The 13,185-nt window shown below is 43.1% G+C and overlaps 2 protein-coding genes across 8 annotated transcripts in view; one reads left to right on the top strand and one right to left on the bottom strand.

The window, feature by feature from the left end:
- The first annotated feature begins 216 nt into the window (after nt 1–216).
- Nucleotides 217–7,808, top strand: LOC307210377 (uncharacterized protein). 4 transcript variants are annotated; one of them, XM_079966245.1, is made up of 2 exons: nt 217–235; nt 6,808–7,786. In XM_079966245.1, exon 2 carries the CDS (start codon nt 6,816–6,818, stop codon nt 7,671–7,673), a length of 858 nt encoding a protein of 285 aa, XP_079822371.1. In that variant the 5' UTR covers nt 217–235; nt 6,808–6,815; the 3' UTR covers nt 7,674–7,786. The 4 variants fall into 4 exon arrangements, with proteins under 4 accessions (XP_079822371.1, XP_079822373.1, XP_079822372.1 ...); XM_079966247.1 differs by lacking the exon at nt 217–235 and adding an exon at nt 4,353–4,612 and having other exon boundaries at nt 6,808–7,808; XM_079966246.1 differs by lacking the exon at nt 217–235 and adding an exon at nt 6,065–6,655 and having other exon boundaries at nt 6,808–7,808.
- An 813-nt stretch (nt 7,809–8,621) lies between these two features.
- Nucleotides 8,622–13,185, bottom strand: part of LLGL2 (LLGL scribble cell polarity complex component 2) — a 68,909-nt gene continuing 64,345 nt past the window's right edge. For 3 of the 4 annotated variants that reach the window (XM_079965936.1, XM_079965934.1, XM_079965937.1), the window contains exons 24-26: nt 11,305–11,347; nt 10,596–10,657; nt 8,622–9,375 (exon numbers count right to left, since the gene is read on the bottom strand). In XM_079965936.1, coding sequence (XP_079822062.1) covers nt 9,368–9,375; nt 10,596–10,657; nt 11,305–11,347 — 113 coding nt within the window. In that variant the 3' untranslated portion in view covers nt 8,622–9,367. The remainder of the gene's footprint in view (nt 9,376–10,595; nt 10,658–11,304; nt 11,348–13,185) is intronic. The other variant, XM_079965935.1, reaches the window with a different exon arrangement.

Raw genomic sequence — 13,185 nt, 5'->3', positions numbered from 1 at the left:
CCTCCCCAAAACCATCATTAGGATCATTAAGATAAGGCTTCCATACGCAGGAACTACTTTACGCTTGTTGGGTGGGGCCTGTATTTCTGCCCAACAAGGTCCCTTAGCCAACCTCCGTTTAGAGGGAATCTTTAAAAGAGAAAGAAAAAAGCAAGATTGCCACTTGCATTTTACCTGCCGTCCCTTTCCAGTCAGGAGAGGTGGGATCACACAACGGGTAGCTGGAAAGAAACAGGTTAGTTCACCATCTCCTTTGTTTGTTTGTTTGTGTTTGTTTGTTTGTTTGCATGTCCCGCTATATTTAAAGCTAATTCGTCCGAAATAATAAATCCCCCTCCTTCCTTTTCCCGTAGGCCAAATTATTGATGTGGCCCGGCGGTATATATTTTTTCCAAATCCCATCCCTTTTCGATTTGAAGGGGTGTGTGCACTTTGAAGGGGTAGCTGGCATGTGAAGGTTGCAGTTATGTACTCCATTACCTGGGAGTAACAAGCCGCATTGAACACAGCGGGCTTTGGCTTCCTCTCCACCACCCGAGTCATCTTCATCTGCAACCGAATCAGGAAATATTACCTTGCACAGCGTTTTACGCATTCATTAGAAGTGGGGTTGGCGGCGGGTGTGCCTTAGTTAAAGACATCGCCTTTCTGCGGTTTACAAGCACTAAAATTCGAAGTTGTGCAGGATCTGGCTGCGGCAATCGCTGCTGTCCAGCAAGATTTGTCATCCGTGTTAGACTGGTGGGCGCAGGAAGGGGCAGAAGAGGGAGACCCAAGGCGTCGCCTTTTAGCAAAGCGCCTCCTTGAAGAGGAGCTTCTCTATAGGGGAGACAGTGGAGAGTAGGCGTAGGGCTTTTTGCCCACCTCGTCCGACCAAAGAAAACACGCAGAACACATACAATCCTCCCCGACATGTTGCGATTCTCCATCTTTTGAGGATCGCCTGAAAGAGCCATGCTTTATTATGGTTTTTAAATGCGTTGGAAACCGCCCAGAGTGGCTGGAACAACATAATCAGATGGGAGGGAGGGTAATAAAAAATAAATTAATAAGAATAATACAGCTAACCGAGCAGGAACTAGAACGGCTTTATACCGCCGCCGTCATAGTAAGGGGTTGCTTTTAAGGTCGCCGCTTTTCTAACCCGTTTGGAGGTTTGGGTTTCCCCATCCACGTTGGTTGTGGTGCTGTGTAGGAAAGCTGCTTAGCAAAATTTTAGGTTGTCCCCCCCCCCCCCCTTATCGGGGGTTTCGCGCCTCGTACGCGCCGCCTTCAGATAAGATAAAAAGATTGGCTCCGCTTCGTTGCAAACCCCTCTCGAGAGGCCTTCGGAGAGGCCTGGACTCCAGGTTCTATTTTATTCCTACCATTTAAAAATAAACAACTCAAAAAACCTAAACTAAAACACGAATGCGGTTTGCGCATTAAAAAAAAAAAACAGACGAGTTTAAACTGGGCCCAACCACGCACTGTAAAAAAAAAAAGAACTTTTCACCCATCCTAAAGCAAACGTGGCAGCATTGGTCACGAGGCCAGAATGGAGTCGGGCTTTTGCTTTGGTTTACCAAGGCTCAATATCGGTAGATATGATTAACCCTCCACCGTTTTCTCACTGGGGTGGGGGCAAGAGTGCACACGTCGCTCCCCACCTCCATACAATTCAATCAGAAATCTGAAGGGGGACGGGGGGTGTGTGGCTTCCACAGCGCCTTCTCGCTTTCTCCAGTGCAATGCCTGGGACCCACCTGCAAAAAGAGTGCGTGGACATAAGGGGGGAAAGAGGGGGGGGGTTGAGCAGCATCTCGCTCTTCCCTGCTAATAAGATATGATAAGGGGTTTTCCAAAGAGGCCAACAGCTGTTGACAGCTAGGTTTAACCTTGAAGCTCCTGGGATGACCCTGAGCCTGTCGCATCCCAGCAACCAAGGTTTCTCAGCTTCAGTTTTTGGACAGAAGTATGATAAAAGGAAATCCTGGAACCTTTGCAAAACCCACGCAGCTCTAGGACTTTTTCTAACAGCGACACACAGTAGGGTCCTGGGTGTGTAAGGGCAGGTTCAAGTCGCTGTGGTTTCTTTTTACAGTTTTGGACACTCAGGCTAGGAGCAGTGCCGGATTTACTTATAAGCTAAACAAGCTATAGCTTAGGGTCCCACTCTCTTGGGGGCACCCAAAAAATTTAAAGGGAAGAAAAACTGGTTGCACATTTCCAAAATGTAAGATAATAAATAAAATAAAACCTACATACAGCAACAGTGTTTTGTGTTGTGTAGGCTCCTATGATGTAAGTAATGGGCCCCGCCTGCTAGTCTGCTCCCTAAAATATCACTGGTTTGCTCATTTCTATATATATTAACAGCTGTAAATTCTGTTAAACATATAAGATGTTTTAAATTGACTTTTAATATTGTTTTTAGTTCTGTAACCCACCCTGAGACCTTAGGATGAAGGGCAGGTGGTAAATAAGTAAATGATAAGGTTTAAGATCAGTGTTGAACAGTGTCCTAGCTAGAAAAGATTACTCAAAACTCTGTCAGGCCCAATTTTTGGGGAGATGGGGATGGAAACAAGCTTCAGTGTATCCTCAGCAGCCCAGGAAAAGTAGAGCCCCGCCCATAAAAGAAATAAGCAGGAAATTATTTGGAGGCAGTCTTGTTGCAAGAAATCAGCAGCCTTTCCTGGGACCCCTGGCTTACTGGGCTCCCATCAACTAGAAGAACAATTTCCTTCCATTCATCACCATTTTCAGCAACATCTGGAGAGCCCAAAGTTCCCAATAGCTGCTCATATCTCAGTATTAGAAACTTGAGATATGAAAGCTAGGAGCTAGATGGCACCTTAAACCTAGGTTGTGGGCGCTGCAATGGCGTGTCTAGGCACACTTTTTTAATAACAAGAATACAAAGCTGAAGATGAATGAACTGCAGCTAAAATCTTATGTTCATTTTTCACATGGTCTAGTCCTCATCCAAAGACTGCAAAAAACACACACACAAAGCTATACCTCCCCTGTCCGCCCCCCTAATATTCTTATGAGGCTCCCTTCTCCAGTCTTCAGAGAGTGGCTAGAAGTGGAGAGTCAGTGTCAGTTTTAATCTGAAATCTTAGGCACAGTACTGCGCCCAGAGCTCAGAAACTGTTCGCATGAATGAAATTCCCTGTTGCAAAACACGTCTAGAGCAATGGGGGTTTCAAACGCCTCTAGAAAGAGTGCCTCTGAATATAAGCAGAGTGTTTTAATGCCTCTCAGAGTTATTAAAACCAGTTCTGTTCTCTGCCCCCTCCTTCCTTACCTCTCTGACTGGTGTTATTAGGAGTGGAGAAAGTGTTGTTTCTGTTACTTGTACCATCAAGATGCAGTGATAGAAAAGGGGGGCGGAATCCACACCATTAGTTTAATGCACATCCAATGCACATTCAAAACACATGACTTCCCCCTTCTGTTGAATTTATGCTTGCTGTACAGTTAAAGGCACAGGAGCTTCATGGCTCAGAATGGATTTACTTCTCAGGTTCAGGCATGGCCATCCATTAGGGGTGGCATCATCACCAGATTCCCAGCTTTCATTTAAAAGAAAAAAAGAAAGGAGTATCTTTGGTAGCTCAGTCGGTAGAGCATGAGACTCTTACTCTCAGGGTTGTGGGTTCGAGTCCCATGTTGGCCAAAAGATTCCTGCATTGCAGTGCATTGGACTAGATGACCCTGTGGTCCCTTCCAACTCTACAATCCTATGGTTCCAGCATCTGTAGGACGTGAGACACCTGACAAAACGCTCAGGCACTATTCCTCCCATACAGTGGTACCTCGGGTTAAGAACTTAATTCGTTCTGGAGGTCCGTTCTTAACCTGAAACTGTTCTTAACCTGAGGTACCACTTTAGCTAATGGGGCCTCCTGCTGCCGCGCACAATTTCTCTTCTCATCCTGAAGCAAAGTTCTTAACCCGAGGTACTATTTCTGGGTTAGCGGAGTCTGTAACCTGAAGCGTATGTAACCTGAAGTGTCTGTAACCCGAGGTACCACTGTTTTTGTGTGTGAGAAACCTGCCTGCTCCCCCACCCACCCCCACAAAAAATCCTCGAGCTTTCTACAGCTTTAGGGTAACAATGCTACTATTTAAAAAGAAAGTAGGTTCTAGTCACTTGTTCCTCAAAGGAAACCTGAGGTGGGATGATAAAATATTCATGTCCAGGGAAAGCAAACCAAACCAATTAAGCAACACAGGTTGGAAAAAGTCCTCTAAATATTTCACTTGCTCTTTGTTGCCTAATTGTCAGCTGCTCTGTAAGGTTCAAGGGAATAATCCTGTTGTTATGAGAGCCATGTCTCTCCTCTCTCTCTCTCACCCTCCCACCCACACAACACAGCCAAGGTCATGGGGCCGGCCATCTCAGCTGAAGTGTTGTTTTGCCTGCCGGTTAGGAGCTCATGTTGCACATTAAACTGCAATGCTCTGCTACTGGAGGAGTCATTTGCCTACAACACTTCTTCACTGATGTAATTAGAAGACACAAGCCTGGAGCGCAGCTGTTCCGAGTGGCTGGGTTGAGCTCTCTTCCGCCTCAAGAACATCCGCGCAAATAGTGTGAAAGGGGGCTGGCACAGTGTCATAGGTAAATGCGCCCACTTCATAGGACAAGATTGCAGGAAATGGAAACGGGGATTGTGGTGGGTGGGGAGCGCACGGGAACTGCTTAAGTGCCTGAGAGCTTAGTCCTGAGAAGCAGAGCCAATTGAATTACTCCCAAACGGATAGGATTACGACTGCCATGGCCAAATCTAACAAAAGCACAATGCAAAGGTATTAAATCAGATCCTCTTCAGCCAGGGGCCTAACGTAACCTGGCACACAGACAAGGGGATGCAACAAGCAGCGGAGATATTTAATGCTTATTCTAGCACTAAACGCTGCAGCTTCCCATGGCAATGTGGGAGGACATCTTATCCAAAAGGAGCTTGGAAAACTTGCAATGGCCTCTTAATTGAGTTCTTTTTGGCGGGGGGGGGGGGGCTTACCTAGTTACTGTAAACAGAAGTGGTGCATACCCGTTATTTTACGATGCTCTCTTCTGTTATGAAAGCTGTTGGCACCAGATAAAATTATGCATTCAGAAACAGTATTGCTACTGTAAACACACATTGGGTGGTGGAGGCTGGTCACTGTGGCGGAGCCTTCCCTCCTGAGAAGAATGTTAAAAAAAAAAAAAATCCCTCCCCAGCTTTCCTGTCTCAGACACATTTTGTACTTTCATTTTCACTCAGAGAAGCTCTTCAAACATTGTTAACTTTTTACGGATAATTTTATTCTTTCTTTTTGTAAACTGCTTTGATTTCTCTCTCCCCGCCCAATCATGGTGTATAAATTGTAAAAAAATAAAGTTAATTAGTTCTCTGGCTAATCAGGTCTCTGCAGCACTCAGCCACTGCTAATCCAAAAGTGTAGCTATGTTTTTAAAAAGTCCCCACGTACCACGTAACTGATATTGGAATTAAAGGGAAACTGATTTTATTTAAATCAAATTGATTTAAATCACTAGTCAGTAAGGCTTGATTAAATCATTTTTTTATAGAAAGACTCATTCTTGCTGGTATAATATTAATATTAACAACAGATGAAGGTTTCATTTTTGGAATAATAAATTTTCAGAGTAGTTTTTACAGTTATATGAACAATTACTGATTTGGTTATACTGTACTATTAGAAATACAAAGACAGGTAATTATGAAATTGTTTATATTTTGACTTTTCTGCTGTACTTTACTAAAACAATAACATAGCATATGTATCCATGTTTGTTAACTGATGTGGTTAAATGTGTTTTTTTTTAAAAAAAACCAGACTGAGTTAAAGTTTAATATGAAAAACTTAAAACAAATCCTTATTTCCTGATGAATAGCCTTTGGACTATAATGTAACTTAAATGGAAAACTATCTTTAGAAAGGTGTTTCCTCCAAAAGCATTTTATTTTAAAAATCTGATTTATTTATTTTAAATCATTAATTTCTATCCACCCTGCTCAGAACGGTTTTCTTGAAAGCCACACCTCAAAACACATTCTTCATAGCTATCTAGGAAGAATGTGTGTGGTTACTAATTTGAGCAGCTTGTTTTCAAATTAATATTTGTTGAGAGCAATGGTGGACAGTGTGTGTCTTTGTAATATCTATTTTCCACTTATTTTTGTGAATGGGTAAGAGGATTGGAAGGAGAAATGGTGGGTGTCTTGTGTGTGTGTTTTGCAACTTTCAACACTTGTGTAGGATTTGTGATAAGTATGGGGGTTTTGCATTCCTGTAAGTCAATTATCGATTTAGTTAGGTCCTAAGTATTTGTACAACTACAATGCGTAAGTATCCACAGAATCTTTGCAAAGGCAAGATGGGGAGAAAACCAGAACTGGCCATGCCCCTGTGACCTCACTGGCCACACCTCCAGGACTCCAGCCACCACTAACACTCAGTAGTCAAGACTTGCCAGCTACAGCTTTGGCAAGTGGTCAGGTCACATAAATAGTACACAGTGGGTTTGTGAACAGTTGTGAGCAACTGTCCAAGTTACTGACATCAGAGTGCTTATGACATCGGGAAGCCTGATCCCTCTTGTCCCAACTGCTGTTGCTGTGATGGCTTAGGCCAAGAAGCTTGTTTGAGACTGGTGAGATCTAGAATGCGTGTGGTTGCCTGGCAACGCTACAGCTATTCCTTGCAGGTCAATTCGAGACTCCATTTTATCACCCCCTTATTAAATTGCACGTCAGAAAGTTCCTTCACTTATTTTCCCCCCCGTCTCGCTCTTTGAAATCACAGATCCTTGCATGGAAACGGGAGCCATTCCAGGGGAGGAAGCCGTGTGCCCAAGTGATGTAGGAGGGCCCAAATCCAGCCGGGAGAAGTTTCTTCAAGCGTGGTATGAAAAACGGAAACCCCAGACACACCCCACCGTGTCGTCTCAAGTGTCAGGGTGTGGGTCACCAGCTTGTGCTCCAAGCCAGGAGAATTGGACAAGGGACACAACCTTGTCACATGCCTTTTTCTACCTGATGGTGGTGCCTCCCCCTCAGGCGCAATTGTACGCAAGTAGCCGGATGACGGCACAGTGCCCCCGCCAAAGAGACTTGCATCATGTGGCCCAAGAGCTGGAGCCGGAAGCAAATCCCAAAGAGGAATTCCTGCAGATCTGCGCTTCAGATTTGCTGCTTAAGTCTGCAGAGAGGAAGAGGCCACGGCTGCTGCCGCCAAACCGTAAGATGCACGTGGAGGTGTTGAAGAGGCAGGACTCGCCCCCACTGCAAGAGTGCCAAAGAAGTCCTGTCCCCCTGGAGTACAGCCATCTGCTCGATACCATAGAGATGACTAATCTGGCAGACCTTCCTGAGGTGGAATCCTTCTATCGAAGTTTCATTCTCGGGCAGAAACGGAAAGGATCTTCCAGGAGGGATGGGCAGCTTTGCCCACAGGTAGAGTGTCGGATACCTCCCAGGGCCACAGAAGCAGCTTCCTGCCAACAGGGTGCCAGGAGAACCGCCAGGATGAGAGGCACACAAAACCGGAAGCTGAGCCTGAAGAGGAGCGCTCCTCTGTCTGAGCTCATGGTGGCAACCAAACGGTCTGCGGACTCTTCTCAAAACGGCCACCTTCCGCCAAAGAAAAGGTATACCCAAGGCTTCTTCTAGAGACACATGCTGCAATATTGGCAGTGTACTAGGAGCAGCCGGTACACAGGGTTTTTAAACTGGGGAGGATTTTCCTTCTCCTTATATATATGTATATATATTTATATATTTTAGCATAGTCCCTAACTGAGGTATTTAATAAAGTAAGTTAATTTTGTACTTTTCAAATAAACTCTTTTTAATGTTTGTATATTTACTTCCTGGTGCCTTTTTGTCATTTTCGCCTCTCTACACATACGTAAGAGCAAGTTCTTGGTGGTTCGCGCTGCTATTCCAATTTTTACAAAATGGGAACTGATAAATCATCTTCCCAAGATTTTCTTAGTCCCCTGCCTGCAGAATCTAAACCTAGCTCTAGTCTCCCTAGCAGTACTATACAGGCCCCTTCATCAGTTTATATTTCTTCATATATGGAGGAATAATTTTTTAAAAATAAGATTCATTTGATTACAAGGCATTTTTTTACCTTGCCCTGTAGCAAAGCAGCTTGTTTGTAGGTTTAGTAAGGAATAATTTTTATCATTATCACACGCTTCATTCTCTGGGTGTTATACTGTGCTTTTGATTGGTGCATAGAATCAAACCTAAATTAATATGATCTGTTACCTTTGGAAGGTTAGGATACAGTTGGGATTCTGCCTTTGGTCTAGTGAATTGGACTAGATTGAGAGAATTGGTAAAATCCCCTGGAAAGCAACCTAGAAATGCATTAGGCAATTACGCTGAAAGGCTGAGTGGTCTATAATAACCCCTTCCAGGTAAGATTTGTCTGCCTTTCACAGAATGTGGGGAACTCGTGGCTTATAGAACAAGTTTCATGTGACCATGGAAAGCACTACAAGCATCTAAATGAAGAGGATCACTTCCCGTGCTGCAGTTACAAGGCTGTTAAAACATTTCAGAGGGCATCAAAATGAGGCAACAGAGTTTCTTGGTCAAATTAAAAAGCATGTTAAAAGTACGGGTTTATTTCACAACAGTTCAATGTAGTGTCCACACACAAATCAAGTTAATTTGATTAATTTTTCCAGCTCTGATCAGCTACAAAAATAAGAATCTACCTGAGTCTGCAAAACTACTTAACAGTAACATGACCAAAAAAACCCAAACCCCTTGCAATTTCCTCATTTGAAGGAGAAAAAAAAAGTTACAGCAGCCACAGGAATCTAAAATGACATATATTATTTCATTCAAGATTTTTTTTTAAAAAAAGAACTCTTCTAAAATATATCTATTGAACAAACACCCAGTATGATTTTTTTTAAAAAAAATGTACAAAAAATAATCTTAGTCAGAGGTAACAGTATTTATTTTTTTAAAAAAATCTCTGCACCCAAGGCAGTAATATTTATAATTTAAAACCCATCCCAGTAGAAATATTTTATTTTAAAAGAAATTGTGCAAACGATTGAAGAATTGCAAAAACATATCCAGAGGCATGAAGGGAAACAGGCCAAGGGAAGCATTCCAGCCTTAGTGCAAGGCTGGCATCTCAAAGAGAAAATGAGGGCTTCAGGTGAGGCACAGTGAAGAGGATGATAAGCAGGTGAGTGGCCAGGCAAGACTCAGCCCTGCAACTGAATCCAAGGCCACGGTTAGTGGATGTCTCTTCCAGTGACGGTGGGCCTGTAGTCAGTAGTGTTATGGCACTCTTTCCAAACGTCAGACATCACGGAGACACTGCAGGAGCACAATCATTCTGCTGGGAAGAGAAAAGGGCAGAATCATTTTACACAACCTGAAGAGGCTGTTGCTTTATTGTGCATTGTCTAATGCATACTGCACTTTCGTGAAACCACATGGGTATGTTTTTGGTAAAGAATGTGTGTGTGTGTGTGTGTGTGTGTGTGTCCATGTGTCCCAGCCTGGTAGGACTCAAATATATACCGTATTTTTCGCTCAATAGGACACACTTTTTCCCCTCCAAAAATTAAGGGGAAATGTGTGTGCGTCCTATAGAGCAAATGCAGGCTGCGTGGCTAAGTCCAAAGCCAGAACAGGGAGACGGAGCGCTGTGCAGAGCTCTGTCTCGCTGTTCTAGTTTGGGGATGGCTGCGTGCAAAGCCTCTGCAGGGCAGCGGGGCGCTGCGCTCCTAAGGCTTCAGGGATCTTTGAGGCTGGCGATGGGGGAAAGCAGCGCTTCCCCCCACAAGCTCGGGTGAATGCACCTTTTTTTACAGGGGGAGAACAAGGGAAAAAAATTCCCCCCCCTGTTCTCCCCCTCCTATGGTCTGGTGCGTCCTATAGAGTGAAAAATACGGTAACTGGGTGCAAACTAATGTTTTGAAAATGCCAGTCTCACAACAGCAAGGCATTCAGCATCCTGAAGTAACACCTTTGACGGTTGTATATAATTTCTGCAATGTCCCTATCTCCTACTCTGCATCACTGGTGGGAGCTGGCAGAGGAAAAGTCTACATGCAGCCCAAGTTGGGGGGCATCAAGTTCTGCTTTAAATAATGTTGGTTTATAGAGTGAACTCTGGCCAGGTTCCCAGCTGCAGTCTACCTTTAAGGATGAAAATTGCAGAGAATGGGAGAAAAGTGAGAAGTTACTTCCTCCTTTTTGTCAAGTACTTTTTTGCAGTGGTGAATTTGAATGGGAGAAACACAAAAATACTCTAGAAGGCATTGGCAGCCATCATCTCAAGAACAAAACTGCGTGAAGACAGCAGAGGAGGCCAAGCCTGGCATTGAGGTCAAATCTCTGTTAAACGAATTATTATTTGTGGAAGCTACTGTTTCCCATATTCAGACAAAATGAAAAACTGATCTGTTACAAACCATGAGCAGAAGCTTCAAGTTTTCTGTTCATGGTTTGTAAGACACCAGTTTTTGCATAAGGAAGCTACATAAAGATGTATTTTTATAACAAACCATACTGTTTTCTCTAAATACAGCTATAGCATATATACCCACATACCTCCTCCATTGCTTAGTCTGTGTCCTACTTGAATTCTCCTTGAGTTTTTGTCACTATAACTCCTGCAAAGACAAAATCGCCATATGGAAACTGTGACAGACAACTTGTACCATTCTGGTTCTCAACACCAAAATCTCCATATGCCTGTAGATAGTGGCACCTTCTCTCCCACTTCCGTCCCCCCCGTCAAATCCTAAAAGTAAGTCATATGTGACAACCAGTATTCTACTGGTTCTCCTTTTGAAAAAGAAGAATTGCCTACCCAGTGCCAGGAAGTAAATCCATGGGACCCAATTCACCCACCCTCCTCTTCGACACCAGCTGACTTAATGTTGTTTTTAGATCTGTATCTCCTTCCTGGTCGACAAGCCCTAAAAATGAAAGATGTCTGCCCTGAGCTATTCATAAGATTGGGATAGTGAGTATCTTAACTCAAGTTGGGTGTAAAGATCTTAATTAGAAAGCAAAACAACAACAACCACCCTCATATCAGAATGTACAGAGAAATACAAAATCTGTTCAGTGTTGGCAGCAGACTTAATAGAATGTTAAATATTTGAGAATGCGAAGGAAGCCATTGAGGAACACAGCACCAGGTTTCAGGGTTGCTAAATAGATGTTCTCCGATGTTCACTGTGTCACTTCCCTTCTATCACAAGGACAGAACAGTTTAACTCCCCAAGTTCTAAGAGAAACCATGGACACTCACCCTTTTCCACCCTCCAGAGTGCTTTGGATCTCTTTTAGAACTTCTGAAAAGGGAGGAAAAAAACATTCATGCGAAAGAAGTGCATATATTCTTCAATCTCTAGTATTCAAGAAGCAGTTTTACTTCCACTGTTGGAACAGTTGTTTTTTTAAGCCCCATCTTCCAAAGATTGAGCTGACAGGACTTTTAAAAGATAAATGTTTTAATTATTGATTTCCTTCTCTCTTGCTGGAATTTTCATGCAGAATTCATTTTATTTTAGCTTATTGCGGTTTATATTTTAATGCTTTCATTGTTATTAAGCTGTCCAGATAACTTTGCTACTGAGCAGCAGATAAGTACCATTAATAAATAAACGAACTTTAACCATTCCTACAGAGCTGACGTGACATTCAGATTTTATCCTTAAGGAAGGATGACATCTAGTTGATGATGTTGTGTTCAACTTACTGTCTAATATAACAGATCTATGTCTGGAATGTATTTGATTAAAAGTTGGGCAATAACTTTGTTTAGATTCAGGGTAACTGAATACAATCCTGTTGTGCTAAACAACTGCCAGCGTCTCACAACCAATGTGCCAAGGAGGACACCAAACATAGACATACAGATATTATTTTAGCTTGCTCAGTTGCACTTCAGAAAGAATACTATGCGGCATAAAAGCTTGCAGCTAGCATTCAAAAGAGATAAGGGTGTGCATACTTTGTGTTTCTCAAGGTTGCTTAGGTCTCAAGTTTAGGTATTTTTTTTCTTTAAATTCATAATTTCGCCAAACAAAGTCTTTAAAGTTGGATGCCAGCATTTGTAGTGCCATGTCAAAAAGGAAATCTGTGCATAGTGGCAGATGTGCACAAAATGGTCCACCCCAGCTGAAGCCAACATGCGTAGGATGTTTCTTTTGGCAACCATGTACACAAATAATAGCATTTCTGGTATCTCTATTTGGGGCAATTTCTCCACAGACCCTACACTCATGGCTGAATTAAAAAATGAAACTTCTTCCACACCAGACATTTATTGTGGAATAACCACATTTTGTTCAGTCACTTTTTACAGGGCATTGGCATGATACTGTGATTGAAACACCCCCTCTCACATTTTCCCCATTAGGCTTTTACTTCCTTCCCCTCAAATCCAACCTACTTATAGTCAATATAGCTGCTATTAAGCTACTATTCTGGTCATTATCTCCCTCCCCCCACCCCAAATTGCAGCAGAGGTGCAGTGATGGGAGGGGACTATTTAACCCGTCCCACACATACAAAGATCCCAATGAAACTGCTCCCCTCCAACATTTGGGGAAAGAGGAACTGACCATTTGCTTACAGAGTGTTTAGAAATTTGCTATCCCACTTCCGGCTTAAAGCAGAACAGCAATGATTGGGAGCTGCCAGCTCTGGAAGCACCCAACAACAACATATGTCAGTACAGTGGTACCTCGGGTTACATACGCTTCAGGTTACAGACTCCGCTAACCCAGAAATATTACCTCGGGTTAAGAGCTTTGCTTCAGGATGAGAACAGAAATCATGCTCTGGCAGCGCGACGTCAGCAGGAGGCCCCATTAGCTAAAGTAGTGCTTCAGGTTAAGATCTGTTTCAGGTTAAGAACGGACCTCCAGAACGAGTTAAGTACTTAACCCGAGGTACTACTGTATAGCAAGTTTACTCACTATTAAATGTACCAGTTTTAAAATGGCAAAATGCTTCTGAAGGCTTTGTGTTTACCCTCACGAAAATTCATGTGAGATAGGTCACAATTTATTCCCATTTTACAGATGTGGACATGATGTTGGGATATCCATTGCCCAATGTGTAGATCAAGTCCTCCTAGTGCAATAGCCACAGAACTCTGAATGTCTGCTGGATACTGATGTGC

Source organism: Podarcis cretensis (assembly GCF_951804945.1).
Source record: "Podarcis cretensis genome assembly, chromosome: 2".
Lineage (NCBI taxonomy): Eukaryota > Metazoa > Chordata > Lepidosauria > Squamata > Lacertidae > Podarcis > Podarcis cretensis.
Note: the sequence above shows the minus strand (reverse complement) of the source record. Positions and strands in the feature narration are given on the sequence as shown.